The sequence below is a fragment of the Dioscorea cayenensis genome, chromosome 15 (assembly GCF_009730915.1).
Source record: "Dioscorea cayenensis subsp. rotundata cultivar TDr96_F1 chromosome 15, TDr96_F1_v2_PseudoChromosome.rev07_lg8_w22 25.fasta, whole genome shotgun sequence".
Lineage (NCBI taxonomy): Eukaryota > Viridiplantae > Streptophyta > Magnoliopsida > Dioscoreales > Dioscoreaceae > Dioscorea > Dioscorea cayenensis.
This window is the reverse complement of record NC_052485.1, coordinates 10,718,752-10,738,309: the sequence shown is the minus strand read 5'-3', so window position 1 is coordinate 10,738,309 and position 19,558 is coordinate 10,718,752. Positions and strand designations below refer to the sequence as shown.

At 35.7% G+C, this 19,558-nt stretch overlaps 2 protein-coding genes across 3 annotated transcripts; one reads left to right on the top strand and one right to left on the bottom strand.

Moving 5' to 3' along the window:
* The first annotated feature begins 4,442 nt into the window (after positions 1-4,442).
* On the top strand, positions 4,443-5,516 carry LOC120277540. 2 transcript variants are annotated; one of them, XM_039284403.1, is made up of 2 exons: positions 4,443-4,873; positions 5,083-5,516. In XM_039284403.1, the coding sequence occupies exons 1-2, from the start codon at positions 4,541-4,543 to the stop codon at positions 5,083-5,085; spliced, it is 336 nt and encodes a 111-aa protein (XP_039140337.1). In that variant the 5' UTR covers positions 4,443-4,540; the 3' UTR covers positions 5,086-5,516. The 2 variants fall into 2 exon arrangements, with proteins under 2 accessions (XP_039140337.1, XP_039140336.1); XM_039284402.1 differs by having other exon boundaries at positions 4,450-4,873; positions 5,228-5,516.
* A 410-nt stretch (positions 5,517-5,926) lies between these two features.
* On the bottom strand, positions 5,927-19,488 carry LOC120277690 (187-kDa microtubule-associated protein AIR9; the record flags this gene model as incomplete). Its single annotated transcript, XM_039284542.1, is given in 23 exon segments — positions 5,927-6,459; positions 6,785-6,916; positions 7,038-7,070; positions 8,065-8,123; positions 9,357-9,488; positions 10,276-10,431; positions 10,842-11,023; positions 11,102-11,240; positions 12,457-12,530; positions 13,466-13,673; positions 13,785-13,906; positions 14,017-14,212; positions 15,234-15,353; positions 15,433-15,506; positions 15,602-15,686; positions 15,891-16,059; positions 16,180-16,298; positions 16,954-17,122; positions 17,286-17,413; positions 18,830-18,977; positions 19,099-19,256; positions 19,324-19,371; positions 19,455-19,488. Coding segments are annotated over 23 exon segments (2,862 nt in total), but the record flags the coding sequence as incomplete, so codon positions are not given.
* Between the last annotated feature and the right edge of the window lie 70 nt (positions 19,489-19,558).

Genomic DNA, 19,558 nt, shown 5'->3' with positions numbered 1-19,558 from the left:
TCAGAAAAGGGTTAATTTATCCCTAAAGTTAAAATTCAAGGGGATTTTCTTCTCTCTATCTAGAGGCACGGGTTTGGGCAGCCGTCGGCACCATTCGAGGCTAGATCTAGAGTGGAGAAAAGCATGGAAAAGGAGTATCGTCGACGATAACCATTGTCAATCCTACTCCGACGTGCTTGTGAAGCAAGTAGGGAGTTTAATGGACAATTTATATTTCTCTTATTGCTTTTTTATGATTGTTTGTAAGACTATGAGGTGCTAACCATCTTTCGGTGACTCAGATTATGAACCTTGACTTCTAATGCTTTGATTTTAGTGATATTTATTCTTGAGTTTCCTTGTGGTCTTCCTTTTGTTCATATTGCTAACCTTTCTATATGTTCCTTGCCTTGATGCTTGTATGTTGCTAGCTTAATAAGGGACTTGCTGATAGCCGCGTGAGCGTTGATTTTTCGTTGCTATTTCCCTTGTTGGTTGCCATTGAATTTTAAGTTTCTATTCAACCTTAGATTGATTCGTTGTTTAGAGGGTAATCTCTACTCATCTAGCTAGGGCACACATCAGGAAAGGGGTTGAGTCCGCTCTGAGCCTTGGGCAAGAACGTACGTTATTAAATCCTCCATAGGTGTCTACCATGGTCTAAGTAAAAACTCTTAAATCATTACCTAGTTATTGTATTTGTCAAGAGGATAAATTCGGGGCACTATCCTTTCCACTACTATTCCTTCAACCCAAAATCCCGTCTCTTCTTCATTCTCTATTCTTCTATTTTTTTATTAGTGTTAATTACTTTAATCCAATCTTTGAAGCGGCTAGATATTAGAAAATGAGCAAGTATCGAGAGCTATACTAGTCCTTGTGGATTTGATTACCCGATCCTTTTAGGTAAACTTTACTACTTGTATGACCCTTGAGCCTCCGAATATGCAAGGGGAGTATCAACCTCTCGATGGCAAGGCGGCTAGGGTTGAAGAGGATGTCTTTGCATTAAAGGAAACATTCCATCACCAACTTTCATTGATTCCACAATCATTATAGCTCTCAAGAGAGTTGTTGAAGACTTGTTCGGAAGCGAAGTACCTAGCTATGTTGAAGGGCTCCTCAAAAATGTTGTAGTTGCTCATTAAGGCTATCATCACGAGTTTAAAGGGGGTTTTCTTTATGGATTTTACTTATTCTTATTCATTTTTTTTATTGGATTTTGTATTGTTCCATAGAGAGCTAACCCCTATTGGGCACTTGGGCATGTGTACCACAGAATATAATCTTGTATCAACTTTTATTCTGTTGCATTTAATTAAGTTTCATTTTGACTTTCAATACACATTCTACTAGTTTTTTGCAATCATATATGGTATGAGGCGTCGAGAGAACTCTCCAGTGGGACCTCATATGAGATTTGGGATCTTTCCTCTAGAGTTAGGGTTTGATCTATTCTAAGGAATCATGTTAACCACTAAGGTCCCTAAAACTCTAAGCAGTCATATGTGGCGTGAGGCGTCAAGAGAATTCTCTGTTGGGACCTCGTAGGGTACTAGTTGTTGATTGCCTAGAGATAGGGACCGGTGTGTCTTTGGATATTGTATGACTCATACTCAGTTAGGAAGCATTACATTAGTACAGTACTTATCACAAGATTATAGCGAGAGTATTATCCACGTTCCAATTCATCTTGATTGATTTCCCTTTTATTTCACTTATTTCTTATTTGCTCTTTCTCATTTGCTTGCGTAATTGATCATCTCACTTCTTGCTTGAGGCTAGATAAATGAGGTTTTTAGTTATTATTAGTACTTCTATTCCCTGTGGAATCGACTATTACATTTATTACGAGGCAACTCGTGCATTTGCGGACAAGGGGTGTGTCGGACCACTTTTGAGTGGAGTTTTTAATTTTCAAGATGTGGTTATGATATTTTTTTTTTTTTTAAGTCTTCTTCTTGTTTTGTTTAGTTTACGGTTCATTTGTCAAAAACAAAAAAAAGTGAAAAAAGGAAAAAAGTTCAGTTGAGATCAATATTGCTTGAAGAACTAACCAATTGGCCACAACTAAGAGGGAATGAGTCTCCTCCGAGATCTTTGGAGAGATTCTAGCTACGACGCTATAACAGGAGGTGATCAGAGAGGAAGTTGTAGAGTGGCGATTCAATTCCCCTGTGAACATTCCCCAAGCACCAAAAGTGGGGTATAGGAGAAGACATTTGCGCACGTGCTTAGCTCCCCATCCTCAGGCAAGCACTCTTCTAGGAGTCAGCAGCAATGCAGAGCATGGCCGGTACTGCTTCGGCACCCCAGCTTGGATGGCTAAAGATCTCTAGCACCAAACATCCACACACAAAGAAAAAGGCAATCTGTGGGCAATGTTTTCAACCATCTCACTCGACGACTGAATGCAGGCACCAGATGGTTTTTCTGACGTGTTTAGCCGTCAATCATCTGGTGGCAAGGTGTAAGATGGACTTACACCATAGTCCTCGTCGCAAACGACTCCACGTCCAGTCTAAGAAGATGATGGCTCAAGAGGAACAACCAGTGCAATCGAAGACCTTGTCTCATGCACTGGTGTCCGCTTAGTTGAAGATGGGGTGGCCGTGTCGTGATCGCACCATCAATCATCTCCCTGCCGCTCTCGCCAGAGATAGAAGTAAGCTGGGATGAGTTAGCAGAAGTGGCCATTCTGTCAATCATTGAGGGGACTGTCAAGGAAACAAGCGTGTTGGTGATCGCACCATCAATCATCAACGCTCAGCTCGCTAGACCTATTACTCTGATGAATGAATGCCACTTTCTAGTACCTCTCGCGAGTCGGGAAAAGGTCAAGGTTGCCTGTAAAGTGGGTTCCTTCAAAGCAATGACCAAGGCGGCCCCTGCACTCTCAAGATGGTACCTTGGTCGACGAAGCTGGATGCTGATGGGAGGGCTTCTGGCGAAGGTCAATGGCTATTACTGTGGAATCTCCCCCTGCATGGGTGATCCTAGAGTATAATTGCAGAAGTTCTCAAATCTCCCCTGCTTAGATCAAAATCCTAGTACCATTATTTTTAAATTTTTGAAACTATGATATTTATATAAGTAATTGATTTTTTATTTTGTTAATTATAACATATAGAAACCCCTCATGGTTTTTTGTTTTTCCGTAAGAACATCACTTTTAAAATAAAGAATGTTTAAACAATTTCTTTTCCAATTCCTAGTGCAACCTCGTTGAAATTTTATTTATAAAAATTTAAAACTTTTATATATGTATATACATTTTCATTTTAGTCCTACATATGATTTGTCAATAATTATTGAGAAAAAATAATAATCACTTAGCTTGCTCATATGAATGCATTGCACTAACAGAGCAAGTATAGTGAACAATATATGTATATAAGGAGAAAATCTTAGGCATGATATTTTGATGGCCACTTATCTTGCACGACTTTCCTCAACATGGACTAATTTTGAAATAAATTTATTTATATAAATGTATATAATATAATTTGTTTCTTCCGTTTTTTTTTTTGTAACCATTTTAGTATCTATTAAAAAAAATAAAATTCAATAAATTCTTTAGATCATTAGACCACGTACATTTTTAATATCATAAGTAACCATGTTCTTTGTGTGATTGTAATTAGAATTTATATAATTTTACTTAAAACAAATCTTATTTATTTTATTATGAGTGTTATTAATTATTTTTTAAAGAAAAAACTTGCATTAGTTCAGGTGGCTCATTCTCATACCTCCGAGTGGAGCTTGGAGACTTCATGGCATTTATTGCCACATCAACATCCTTATGTAACACGTGATGCGGCCGTGGCTTGGTCGTAGATTTTTTTTTTTTTTCTCAAAATAGTTTGATCACTAGGACAAAAGTATACAAATTTCAGTGGAGTTAGTGAGAGTGAGATTCGTGGACACGTGGGTATTGAAACCACTATCACATGATCACTGCTCATACTTTTAAAAAATTACTTAACTGATGATTTGAACCATTATCACTTGTAAAAAATTTTAACATGACCCAACTACCAATAGACCATTTCATCGTTAGTCTTGGACCTCCTACTTTGCCATTCCTCCAACATGCCGCCACTCCAATTCCGTATCCACACCACAAGCATGCCCGTAGACTACAACTAACTCGACCAAATCATGGTGCGCCACAATGGTGTGCACCGTGGCGGTGATAAGCACCAAAGCCATCTCCCTATTGTCGAAGATCCATTGGGAGAACATTAATATTATTTTAATTATTACTAATTTGTTAATTAAATAAATATATGAGTTTTTTAAAATTTTTATATTCAAATTGATAACATAAAATATAATATATATATATATATATATTTATATATTTATATTCAAATTAAATATTTAATATTTAATATTTTTAGGTATTTTCCAATCCCGGCCCCAAGAAATTATATCTCGGCCACAATGGGGTGGAAAATCGGGGTGAAAAAATCGGATTCCGCATCGGGGCGATACTCATTGACAACCTTTTTTTGTGAGATTTGGAACATGAACTCTGTTTTTGTTGGTTTATGTAATGCTTCCTTTCAAGTTGCCAACCATGCCAGTCAAAGGTACAGTGAAAGTCAGAGAAAAGATAAATAATGGGGAAAAGGAGAGGCTGAAAATGGAGGGTCACAGGCAAGGAGTACTTGAAGAAAGCAATGACCACGTGGATGGCCAGATTGCAGGTGAAGAGGCTCATCAAACGGCTGGGAAAGAAAGGGAGAAGATGGGAAAGGCAGAGGCTGGGGAATTCTCGCTACAGGGATTATTAGGTGGGATAAATTACTTGGAGGTGAAGGAGAAGGGGTCGTCGAAGAAACTCTTGAGGCTCGTCTCTGGAAGGAGAGGGGAAAGGAACTCAGTGGTATTTCCCATTGTATTTGGTTATCTTATATTTCCATGCATCTATATTGTTCTTGCTAATCCTTAACTTGAACTGATTTCTGTTATTTAGTAGCTCTGAGTTTCTTGCTCAGATCTGGGTTCATCTCTGTTAGTTTAGCTGCAATGTCATATTACTTATGTGATCCATGAAATCCCAGAATTTCTTCAGAACTTTTATCTATATTGCAGTGAAAATTGAAGATCTATTCAGTGGATGACCTTGTGCTCATGTTTAGGATCCATTGATCTACTTGTGCTTCACATCTAGTTATTGAGATTCATTACAGTTTATTATTTCTTTATTGGGCTTCATACTTCCTATGATACTGCGAAGGAGTCAGAGATGGGCGAGAAGGCGAAGAGTTTGGAGGAGGGGATTGGTGGTGGTCCTAATGCGGAAAAAGGAAGAGGGAAAGGAGATCAGTGATGATTACGATGATAATAAAGATTGAGATTGGACTTTGAATGCTATGTATATGTTGCATGTTAGCATTTGCTGGAACTTTTGAATATTGGAAATGTTAGTTTCTTATTGTAAATGATTTTATAAAAAACTGGTAATGTGATGGCATCTGCCAGATTGAAACTTATCATGAAATGGTAAATGTCGCTGCTAGTCTGAACAGGTAAATTTTTACTTAACTTATTGTAAATGATTTTATAAAAAACTGGTAATGTGATGGCATCTGCCAGATTGACACTTATCATGAAATGGTAAATGTCGCTGCTAGTCTGAACAGGTAAATTTTTACTTAACTTATGCTAAATGATTTTATAAAAAAACTGGTAATGTGATGGCATCTGCCAGATTGAAACTTATCATGAAATGGTAAATGGCGCTGCTAGCTTGAACAGGTAAATTTTTGCTGAATACTGAAAGCCTAGTAATGTCCCGCCAATTTTCTCTTTTATCACTGACGAATTGTTTATTAATTTTTTTAATTATTAATTATTAAATGTGCTTTATTTAAATGATAAAATTTTCTCAAGGCAGGTTTGATTGGAGTAAACAAAGGTAGCATACGAGCACTCATCACCAAAACAGAATTCACATTGCTAAAACAATTGAAGATGAAGCATATATTACACACCCTTGCCTTTTGTACAGCACACAACACTTGCATCAAGAGAACAAAAAAAATACAGTAATAATTTACACTAACAAACTCAAAAGCCTCCATCTTGATTTTAAATGCGAGGTTAGTAGCTTTCTGACTCTCAATAGATGGCGTTGTAAGAGTCAGTGATCACCAAGAAAATGGGTGAAGATTGGCTTAAACCACATCACAAAGAAACCAACAAAGCATATATGCACAAATTCAAAGCAACATGGCAATGAAGCTCACAACAATTAAGGAAACGTCAAACTTCTTCTGATATTACTTCATATCACGCCTCTATTTTCAGAAGGGAATTGAGTGAGGTGCTGTTAAATCTTTGGGCAAAGCCTCTTATTACGAGCACAATGACATCCCGCATATGCCTCGTCTGCACCATCAGGTCCACTTCATTCTCACTGTCAACTACGATCTTTAAGCGATGTTGATCATTTCGATAAAGCTCCACCTAACAAGGAAGTAGTGGTTAAAAGTCTTTCAATATATTAAAAATCCAACAACACTGAAATGTATGTAAAAGGCTACAGGAGAGTTTCTGCTATTCTTATTGACAGCTAAGTGTATATATTGATGTGGTTCTAATGATTTAATAGCTCTTTGTAGATTACTAGATTCAGAATGTTTAAGTCTATGATCCTACTTCCTATATGAAAAAACCTAGAGAAAATTATGCCAAAACTTCAATTCATCAAGCTATGTTGTCACCATTGTTGTATAGTCCCTTGCGGATTCAAGCTTGTATGCAAGGCTCTATGAATGAAAGAGGAACTTACATGAAATGGAGGGGCATAAGTTCCCCTGATCTCAGTGGTTGGGAAGGTAGCCTTGTAGCCTGGTTTCATAACCTTGATCCTCTTTCGGTTGACTTCTAGGATCCGTCTTTCCAAATTCCCCACGCCAGAAACCTATAAATGTAATTTGCATAAAGGGTAAAAATGAAGTTAGTTTATTGGGTATTTCTAAAAACTTTTTGTCATAAGTGGCTAGTCAATAGATTAAGTGAAGTCCATAGGTTAGCGAAAGTACCTGCTTTGGTTGTCTATCCTTGTCACACAATGTCTGTTTGCCAATAGAACAAGAAGAATATGTTACATTACTTTCCAGAAATAAGTTGCATTATGCTATTAGGTGAACACAAGCTCAAATGTAGCATCATAAGCTTCAATTTTCAGCAAAATTTAAGCAGGTCTTTTACTATGAAAGAAAAATAGAGAAAGGGTTAAAAGCAGTGGAAAAAGCAACCACATTGAAGAATATTAAGACAAAAATTATGTCCAAAAACACATTACTTTGCTATGACTATGATGGTGCAATTAGAATGATACACAGCCAAAACACCAACAGCAATAAAGAAATGAATCAAAACAATGGCAAAATGCTTCCTTATAATCAAAATAAATTGCAGATAGATGATCAGATAAACAGATCAAAGTTGGTGTGTCATATATATCTGATAATTATCAAGAGACATTCTTCTTACAGCCAAAATTGATGGTAAATATGTTAAAAGCAAGTAGATCACATGTACAAGTCTCTTAGCAACCGGAAGCCAGTAAATTTAATATATTCATTATCACAATTTGGTAAAACAAAATGCTTCTGGTTCCTTGTTTTCCATTGAAAAATCTCAAACCCTCTATGACATTCAAAAGCATCAAGCTTTTAACATAAGATAACGAGTGAGGCACATCTATTCCAGAATGGGTCAGATGGTTCGCACATGTCATTATGTTAGTGATTTTTTATTCATTTTCTATTCAAGCATCAAATTCAATTCACAGTCTACCAATTTCACAAAAACTTTTGACTATTACAGCAATAAGCATGCACAACTCATCCTTGTGCCTCAGAATTTTACTATCTAATAGTTCAAAAATTAATATACGAAGTTAGAAATAACAGCTGTTGTTGTAAAAAGAAAATTACTAATTTTGAAAACAAATTTTTCTATTATTCAATAATTACCACAAAAACATAAATTGATGAATTTTATTTATGGCAAGAAACAACTAGCAACATGGGTTTATCTTGATAACAAGTTATAGAGTATTACCTCAAACTTCACAGATCCGAGATCCAACTTCTGTTTTACTTCTTTATAAACATCAGGTTCTGCAAATGAAAACCAGGCAAAGTAAATAATATGTATATCTATAAAAGAAAATCACATGCCTTCTTCACCATTACCAGCTCCCATCTACTTTACCATCCACAGAACTCAAAAAATATCCAAATAACCACACTACTAATTGAATTTTAGCAAAAACCACCGAACATGCAATGGTCAAGAGGCTAAGGTGGTCCACTCCTCAAATTGGTTAATCACTTCACTGGAAGAAGATTCATAGATCAGAAAAGCCAATCCATATCACATCCATGATTGAACAATATGATTCTGGTCCCAAAATACCTCCTTTATATTCCTTTCAGTATTGAGGATATGCCAAAACTTGTTTATCTCTGACATGAACTCTTTCTTTCGGATAGTTCTCAATTTGTTTATCACAAACAGACCTATGCTGGTTGTAAATTAAAACCATCAGCACACATTAAGGCAATCAAGGTATTATCAAATATCAGCTCCAGAAGTCACTTGATATTAACTAGGGAGGAATTGACGCTATGCAAACCTACTGATTTGTCAGGGACAAGGTAGTGTGAGTGAAGCAGCCAAATTATACTGGGCTAAGTCATCATGGGCTGGCAGCTTCTGATTTGGTGATTGTTGACAAATGCAGAAGCGGTTTCCCCCGCAACTAGACTTTCCTCGTAGCATGACTTCATCCTCATTTATAGTCAGCTTACATAATGAATCTTGTGTCGTGAGAGGTATAATAACACTGTTATTAGGAACTACTTTGGCTCTTGCTCAAAGACATATGGCAGTGCCTCAATTGGGTTATATTATGTTAGCCCCACGTACAGGTCCTTATATAACAGCTTTATTTCATTTTATCACTCATGCCTATTCTAAAGCTTTATTGTTTTTGGGATCCGGATCTATTATGCATGCATTCAATGGAAACCAGTATTTGATACTGGTCAAATAAAAGTCCGATTATGGTTCCTTTCCTATACATGAATAAAATATGAAACATTGACCTGTGAAATGAAAAAGACCAGTCTTACATAACTCTAGCAGTTTCCTGCTAGTGTGGCTCAAGGAGGCACTACAGAATTTCTTTAATCTAGGAAAAAGTTGGTCATAACTTGGTGATGTTAGAAGATTAGTATTCCATCCAATGCATCAAACTAACACTGCCAGCAAAATCTCAGAAAGAAATTTTATGTAAGTAAGCCAATCATAGAGAATTTATGTTGTAGTCAAAGAGGTTTCAACTTTACCAACAGCAATCAAGTCTGTTGATGCAGAAACAGGTTGTCCCTCAACTCCATCCTCTCTTACAGGGGTATAAACCACCACCAGCCTATACCCAACATCATCAACATTGGCTTCATACATCCTCCCTATCTCACCTGTTCATTAATTGCAATGATTATACAAGGAAACATTCAATTAAACATGTTAGCTCACCAAGCATATGCTGACAATGTTTCAAAAAGTGAAAATACAATGATAATTTTTTTATTAAAAAAAAAAAAACCAAGAATATAAAAATGCCAATTTACAAGCTTAGAAAGGTAGGAAGATAATGTTGAGGGAAGGCTACTGTGACCTCTAAACACCTTCTCATTTCTCCTTGACAATCAATAGTTAAGTAATTCGAATCCCAATGCTATTATACAAAAACATATGAACAATGTTGATTGGCCTTCAATGAAGAATGTTCCTCTATGCAAAGATGCAATAGAATTTTCAAGACAGCAAAGGTCCAGGGACAACATAACAAAGTAATTTGCTCTGAACTACCAACCTCAGGAAGTTTCTTACTATTGCAATAAAACCAGAACATCTAATACTTACTTGCCCGTACAATGGCATATGATAACTAATCATCTCAAATTTTCCAGAACAGGGGAAGTTAAAGGAAAATACAAACACTATCGGACAAATCAAAGACAAGTTAGTTTATATGAAAAGTCAAAACTTGATTCACCGAATCACAAGCACGACAGTTTGTTTAACAGAAAAATATCTTTGCTCGAGATGTTGGAATGGGTTTAAACGAACTTTCCACTAAAAAAAAACATGGAATTGTGCTCTAGACTCTAGTAGATATTAGACAGCTACAGGACCACACCGACAGTCTTGGCACTACACTTCTTACCAAGATGAGATGTCTATCTTGTGATTTCATCTTACCAGGTATGGAGATAAGATCAGGGCTTCCAATCATAGATCGAAGCCATTGAATTCTGCTTTTGCCTTCTTTTCCACCAGTGTATACCCCGCGTACAGCATACAAATTTGTGTGGAAACCCCTTCCCTCGATCTCAAGCTTATCAATTTTCGGCTTTCCTGAAAACCATAATATTCAGAAAAACAAGAAACAAGGCTGCATTGGCGTAACCAGTTGTCATGGTTGGACAAACGAAGAGATCATTTGCAACAATGACAAATAAAGATGTGTGGCCAAGTTATTGACATACATATAAACAAAACCAAGTCCCCCCAAGCATTTGATTCAGATTTTCTAGTTTCCTAAAATAACAACATCAAGATAACAAGCAACAATCATTGTGCTAACAAATTTCTTACCGCCAAAAATTTATTGTAACATTCCAGGTTGAAAAGAGCAAGAGGCCCAGAGAGAATGCAATCAGTTAATGTTCAAAGAAACCAAAATTGTTGTTGTATTCAAATGAAAGCTCATGGTGATATGCATCATACACAAATAAATAAATAAAATAAAGAACTCAAAATAGGACCTGGCAATATAGGGGCAGTTATTGCTGAGACAGGCTCAGTCAATCTTCCAAAGACATCTGTAACAATGCATTCACATTTTAAGCATCGACCGATATCCTCAAAGCGAAGCTTATATGAACAAGATTGCTGTAAATTCAATGGTTCAAAGGACTGATCGTCTTCATGTCCTACTGAACAGAACCTGTTGCGCATTATATTTCTCAGTTAGAAATATAAAGCATGAAAAATAGCTTCATAGGTACCATTAAATAACACTTACCATTGGTATTTTATCTCTTTCTTATATTTATCCCAAACATGTTGTTGAGTCCTAGTCTTCGGGATTACTTCAACAGCAGTAAGAGTTTCTCCTTCCATCTGCTTGCCATTGAAGGAAAGCATATCCACTATAGGAAGTTCTGAGGAAATAAGAAATCAATAGGAAAGTGAAATGTGAGAGATCCATTTACTAGAATGAGTGCCTGAGAACATATGACAGACTATTTATACAATAACCCTGTAGCTAATTCATGACAGTAGGCTGGCTTCATTTGTTTTAGTAGCTAAAACATGGAGGAAGAAATTATTAGATGTAAATATGCATCCAGCAAATGAGACTATTTATGGAGAGAGATTATATAGTTGAATTTAAAAGGATTAACAAAGTATAACCTAAGACATACCAGAGCTCATGTTCAACTCATTTTTTTTTTCTCAATTTCTACCGATAGACCCACTCACATCAAGAAGGATAATATGGACCACATGAGAATGAGATGAAGTGAGCAAAATGGATTTTTGGGTGGGACTAGATGAATGAATCAGCAGAACAAATTAACAGCATACACATCGTGAAAAGAAAGGGGATATTTGAATGAAAAACCTTTATTTCCTATCATCAATATAGGGTGAACAAAGATAATAGGTGATACAAAATCTTGGTTAGAGGGTTGATGTGAACACGGCAAAACATGTATAGAAAACATGGTGGATACCCTAGTCAACAATTGCTTACCCAGGCTACAAACTAATAGTACGTTCAGAACATAGCAAGGCAATTCACTTAATAACAACTCTAAATTCAAATCAAACTTATCCCCTTTACCTCAGCTTGCCCAAACTTTTCAGTTTCTATTGTTTATAAAAAGAGAAGTTATAATCAATAAACTCATATTGTAGTTTAAGATGTTGAGCTGATAACAATGCTCTCTGTGGATACTGTCTCCATAACAAATCAGTGTTGCAACGATAGTTTCAATCAGCATGCTAAAGGAAGTTCTATCATTTTTTACAGGCAATAAACAGTGGCCACCTGCCAGGTTTTGTTAGTAGAGGGCAATGCTTACAAAAAAGAAAAAGAACAACGAAGCACAATGAGGTTCCTAAAATGATACTTGAGTAATCATAAATATATATATCGTTATGAGGCTTAAAATTAGGCTACTAGCAAATAGTTAGAATAACCTGCAACAGGAAAATATGCAAAAAATAAACTGTAAACAAACTGCAGGATTATAAGCGAATGTACCTCATAACCTAGAAGTCAACAATCTACATACAACCAAAAGGATATTTACCACTAGAATTTGCTTTTAAAGGTTGATTCTTCAGAGAATATGTGCATGTCTGCATTACCTGGAAGAATAATATGGGATGGTTCAGACAACTTAAGTTCACCAACAACTGTATCTGAACGAACTGGAGTATAGCTGCCAAATAAGAAACTTGGGTAAGCCTTTGAATTAAATGGAGAGAGAGCCATCAAATTGAACTGCAACCTAGGGAAGATGGATTTACAAAACTCTAACGGGATAAACTTTTCTAATGATGAACTAATGATTTTTCTTACTATATACCAGGAAGTCCCAATATTTTGTCAAATGACATTGAGTTGGTGCTTAATGCAATCTCTCATATATGCAATAGTTTTTGCTTTTTAATTTTGATAAAAATATATGCATTGTCAGATGGATTAGGGTTGCAAATGAAGAACGGATGGATATTGTAAATGTTCACCCATGCAAATGAAGTAATGCCAAACCTTAAACAGATTAAAGAGTTTGATTTACCATGCTTGTCTTAGGGTATTAAAAAATGCCCCTTGTAGTTTAGAAAAATTTATGTTGCCGGTCCCATCAAATGTTACAAAGGTTCTATTTATTTAAAGATTTGCTTTTCTGTCAAGTGGCACTCCACTGAATAATAAGTGTTTCAGTTATGTGAAACGACTGAGGTTCCTATAATTGAATAACGGTAGCAAACTATCACTCGGAACATGGTACTTGAAAGAAAAGGCACAGCCCTTTTCCATGAAACATGTCCTGTATGCTGTATTACTCTAATTAATGTTTAACATTGATTAACATTTGCCTAATTAATATGTTGGTTAATATTTGGCTAATATTAATAAATTAAAATGATTGCCTAATTAATCAAATTCTGTAAACAGAGTTATTGCTAGTAGAAGATTCAATCTGGTCGGCCATGAACGAATAACTTGGGATAACTGAAACTATCTCCAGGCTATTCTCCAATCAATCATGGACGGTAAGTTCTCACATCAATTTTTTATCAATGTTTCTGATAGAGAAATATATTTGATGAAAATTTTGTGGCACCATGACAGAGGATAAGAGGTTGCTACCCAAACAACAGACGACAATTGTAATCGGAATCAGTAACTTCATAGGAAGTTGAGTTAGCTCCAGTAATGAGAGTAATAGTTCCATCATTTGTTTCCCTGTACCAGCTGTACAAGCTTGACCCCTCATGCCCGCCATAGTATTTGCCCTGCCCCTCATATATGCCAGAACCTAAGACTTTTATGCATACATTGGAGACAACTGGAAGAGCTGATATTCCAAAATGCATTCCATTAGAAAAATGAAAATAATAAAAATGAGAAAAATGAGATGCTAGACAAGCTGATTTGGTGAAGTTATGTTAAGATATTGGATGAATACCTGCCACGACAGGACTGTCACTAATGGCAACCAATGGGTCTCCATGATTTCCATCTGATCGCACAGGCACCCAATATAGCACCAAAAAAAACCCCACATCCTCAATTGAAGGTGTATATGTTCTATTCCACCAACAGAAATCCAATCAAGAAAGTAAATTCCAATGTCTGATTGGTGATTAGAATCAAGATTAAGCCCATGATGTCTGTAAACAAATAAATAAATTACTTACACAGAATTTCCAACAGTAATGACATCTTCAGAAGCAGCAGATACATCTGATAACTCTAAACCTTTTAACTTTCTCAATGTTCTGTACCAAATATATTCACCACTACCTTCTATTCCACCAAAATAAGACTTGAAAGAAATAACTTCCTTGTCCTCAAAACACTGTGGAAGCACAAGCTCAAGACCCCTTGGATTCGCTGTAGCAAAACAAAGTAATAAAACAAATATAAATATAAGAACCTGGAATGCCATAATTATGGAAATAAGCAACAGTGAGAGACAAGGCCAACCATTAAAGGCCTTCAATTGAGTTCGTTGACATAATGAAAGCAGCTTAGACACACACACAGATACACATGAAGAGATTAAGTTATCTCAAAACTGCATTTAAGTTTAAATTGTTTGGGTAGTATTATTCAATATTCATGGTTATTTATGTGTTTATCATTTATTAGGTGTTTATTCTAGTTTTAAAGAGTAACAATGTTTTCTAAGATTACATTAATAATCCTAATTCTTATATTCTCTTTGTGGGAGAGTGGAAGAAGGCTTCTTTTTCGTCATTGAAATAGTATTTTTCTGTTTAGAGATCCATCAATCAATTATTAAATAGGATGCAAAGTTCTCAGAATAAGCCATATGAATGAAAGAAGAATGTTTTAGTGCCCATTGATAAGAATAAAAGTGATATTCAGTGTTGCAATAATTATCATGGGTTTAAACTTATGAACTATACCATGAAGCTGTGGGAGAAAGTAATTGAGCAAAGGTTGATATGTGAAATTAGTGTTCTTTATATCAGTTAGGTTGTACGCATGGAAAATCAAATATAGAAGCAATGCATATTTTAAGACAGTGATGGAGATTTATAGAGATAGGAAGAAAGATTTGCAAATGATCATTATTGATTTAGAAAAATCATATGATAGGTACCTAATTGGTTCCTTTGGTGGGTTCTAGAAATGAAAGGAGGTTACTATTAGGTAAATAGAACTTATAAAAGATATGTCTAATAGTTCTACACTACAATTAGAATTATAGGGGGAGTGTCTAGAGAGTTCCCATTACTATAGGCCTACATCAAGGTTCAGTATCAAGCCTTTCCATGTTTGCTTTTGTCAAAGTGAGAACTAGCACAAGCACCTGATCCAATTTACAGTTTGCAAGAGATACTATTTCACAAACAACTTTAACTATAAATATGTATTGAACCCATACCTGGAGCAATAGCATCAGATACAATGCTTTTTGGAGATCCTTTCAAGCCATCCTTTCGAACAGGTGTGTAAATAAGTTCTATGCATCTACCAACATCATCAAGATTCAAGTCCAGAAATTCTGCGACATACTTAAAATATTTAAAAAGAACAGTTATAAATTTTTATAAGAAAATTTATATCAAATCTTTAGTGCTCACCGTCAGAAGTCAATTTTTCCTTTGCTCCATTCTCTTTCACTCGGAACCATTCTTGGGTGCAAATTCCTCTCTCACTAAATTTAAATGAGCAAAATATTGAAGGAACTCTAAAATAAAAAAAAAAATAACAGATATCTTAACTAAAGGGTATATCACAATGAACTCTCACCCTCCAGTGTACTGAGCCAAGAAAGTCGAACGATCACCTTCCACCATTGATCCGACAAGTTTAAGGGATTGACAAGTTGGTGGCCCTACAAATAATTTCAATTTTAAATATCGGGGCTAGATACTTTAAATTTCCCCTCACAATATATATATAAGTAGTTCTTATGGCAGTGCAAACAGAAAAGTGAGTATATCGAATAAGGAAAACACTAACTCATGACGTAAAGCATAGTTCCTGAAGCAAGCTGATGATATGTTCATGCATAAAAATTGCAAGTAGCTAATGTTACCAGGTAAAACAGGGCCAATATGCTCAGAGAGAATAATAGGACCACGTGCCAAGTCACTTCTAACAGGCTCACATGAGACAGACACCAAGAATCCAATGTCATCGAATGATAGGCTATATGAGGCATCAGTTGCACCTACAATTTCACTCTGTACACCATCAGAGCTGGTCTGCAGATAATATCATGCCTTGTTAACTAGCATGTTTATTGACCAGTAATCAAGGAAAAATAAGGGAAAAAACTAGAATTGCCCACAATTTATAAAGGGAGGAAATGACCACCAACTTACAAGGAACCAGCGAAAAACTGAATCCCCTTCTTCTCCTCCCCAATATTTCTTGTCAGCGATTAATGTGGTTCCTTCAATACCCTTCCCTATTATCTGCAGAGAAAGCAATCTCGGGCTTCCTGTAGGTTAAGTAAACTAACTCATCATGCCCCTAAACTAAGAAAAAACATTTCAGAAAAGTAGCACCAATAATCACTTCTTCAATACATTAAACTATTCAATAGTAGGTCAGTAAGTTCATTTTTCATTCCTGGGGCCTGGAAAAACAAAAGTTCCCTGCCTTATAGCATCATCAAATGATGCATTAAGAGTGAGATTAACATAAGATAAGTTGCAGAAATATTGCCCCAATGAGATTGCAAAACAAGCCCATTGATGCACAAGTATAAAGAGTAACAAGCACGCTGGCCGGACGGATGCAAACCGAAGAAAGTCAAAACATTTACTCAAGTACCAAATTAATTTAGAAGTTTTCTTTAAATTTTTTTAAATGAGAAGTTTTTGATCAAAAATCATTCATGTTATCTTATTTTCATGATTTTGAACTTGTTGAGGTCACACAATATATTAAAAAAAATTTTAAAAACCAACTTTGTGAGAAATTAAAATATTTCAAAAAAAAAATCCATCAATTTAAAAAATGTAATAAATAATTCAAAACCCAAAATTTGATAGTGATTTAACTTTTCCAATATTTGTTTGTGACAATAGACATATGAAAGTAAACAGTAGCTTCTCACACAAATGTTCAGATTTTACTATTAAAATAATTACCTGCTCGGACCCTTTCCTGTCCAAATATAGTTCTGGATTCACCAACAAATCCATCATCCCTGATAGGCGTGCACTTGAAAGAAATAAATTTTCCAATTGCGTCCTTCACTATCCTATACTGAAGGTGTCCAGAAGCCTCTTGTATCAATGTCCCTTCTTCTGTTTCATTCTATAAGACAAGCCAATCAATGACCAATTTGCAATTAGAAGAAAAGGAAAGATAGAACGATGATGTCGCTCTTTAGCTTCACAAACCAAGTGCTTACAGTTAACACCAACAGAAAAAAGTACTGCAATGAACATAAAAGTATGCAGGTTAAGGTAGAACATACCTCATGAAGATACCAATTATACAGACTTCTGCCCTCATGGCCACCAATATATCCATATGATGCTGTCAACATTTGACCCTCAAAATAATCACCAGTGACTGACAGGAAATTCAGGCTTGGAGGAAGTGCTGCAAAACATTGAAATTTTGAAAAATATTATTGTCAATCATGAATGACAAAATGCCAACACATCAAAGAAACATAATATGACACCATAACAATGTTACAAAACATAAAGCTAAATAACATGATTTTCTTCTCCCATGACTAAGGCACAAAATGTCACTTTGCTTACATTAGGAAAAATTTCTGAAGAAAAGAATGTTCAGAAAACTTTAATAGAACATAAAGATCAGTCATATGCATAGTTTAACAAATTCATTGATGCCAGTAACACATTTATACAGATTATGTTGTCCAGGTAGAATAGAACCAATATAGTAAATTCTGCCACCAGGTATAAGAAATATGACAAGCATGTTAACTTCAAAGATAATGTTGAACCAATGGCATTGCACAGGTGGATATCTACAAATCGCACTCAAAAACAGGTGAGCTATGTCTAATCTAGGCTTGGATAAGTAACAAGGCCAGAAATCACATACATCCTGGTTTGAATAAGTCTTTTTCCTGTTTGGAGTCACCTTGCTTAAATAAGTCCTCAAATCTCCTTAAAAAGGGAACTGAGTCTTCTTCAGAAATCAATGAATGAATTGTAAGTTTTTTTAGCTTAATACTATATTCTAAGGAGTAATTGTTTTTTTTTCAGGTGCAATTACTTCGATTCTCTTGGTGTGCTTGCTCAGAAACCCTCGGTGTGTCATACGTAGAGAATCTAAGCAATCACACTTGGAAGGAAAAGGCAATCACTCCTCAAAATATATCATTAAGCTAAAAAAAACTGGGAATAATTCAGTTGTTAATTTCATAAGAAGTCTCGATTCTCTTGGTAAAGAGATTTAAAAACTTCTCTAAACAAAGTTTTACACCAAATAAGAAAAATAATTAAACTAAAACTCACCTTGACTTCTAGGCTTGTTGATAAACTCAACCTGTAGTGATGTCGTGAACTGCAAACCAATTGACCAGATTTGGCACTGTTAGACAGGCCAAAAACTGAAACTACTAAACTACCCTTAAGGAGAAACACGCAATATGAGTTTCTTAGACAAGATCTAAACCTAAACCATGTTAAGTAATAACAGCGGCCCATGTTTTACACGCCTTGCTACATACTTCCCAGCTGCAGAGATAAGATACAGATGCTAACATTGGTCTATCATGACAATGACTAGATGGACAAAGGCTAGATACTTCAGTTCAGGATACACATCCATGAGATGTTTCTGAATACATAGACCTCAAATGATACCAACCAATAGTCACATATGCTCACATGAATCCAGCAAATCGAGAGAAAAATTGTAATTAACTAGCACACAAGGATGTATTTAGCTATAATACATATTTTACAATAGTATTCTTCACATTTTGAAAAAAATTCAAATAATGAATGCAGTCAACAAAGATCTACAGCGACTTACTTTCAACAACATTTTCAGATATCACATATGCTGGCTCACCAGATTCGCCATCAGGAGCCATAGGAGTAAATTTTGCAACAATATAGTACCCAACAGCCCCAAGTGGCACACGGAAAGCCTACAGAATTATGAATAAAAGAATTTTGTCCTTTATAAATTAATTAAAAGGGAGAACTCAAAAAAGATGGCTAATCAACTAGCGTTAAGAACAAATCTTAGTAGAGATATAAGAAAGATGATTTTCACCTTACTTTGTTTGGAACGCTAACAGCTTCAGAGCCATTTCACCATCAGCACTGTGAAACTAGTTTAAACCGTGCGGACTTTCAGGAACCCTCAGTACCTCCAGTAACAGTGCCAGTAACAGTCACCTTATTCCCTTCTCTTAGGTCTCCAACTATCTTCAATTTGGTCACTTTTGGTGGGGCTAAAAATAAAAGTTAAATTATTTAGCAGTTAATATAATTAAAATGGTTGGGTCCACTGAAGTATACCTTTCTTCACAACATCAGTTGTCACAGACACTGATTCACCTTCCTGGCCTGCAAGACAACCACAGAAACCTAAGCCGCATGCAAATATGATTTTTGCAATAACATGCTGAATGAAGCACATCAATTTGTACCTTCCAAGTTAATAGGAATATAAACAAATGCCGTATTAGTGAGTCACAAATACTCTTTGGTCCAAGGAGCTGTATTCCATGCTTAGCTTCGGGAAGATGCTTTG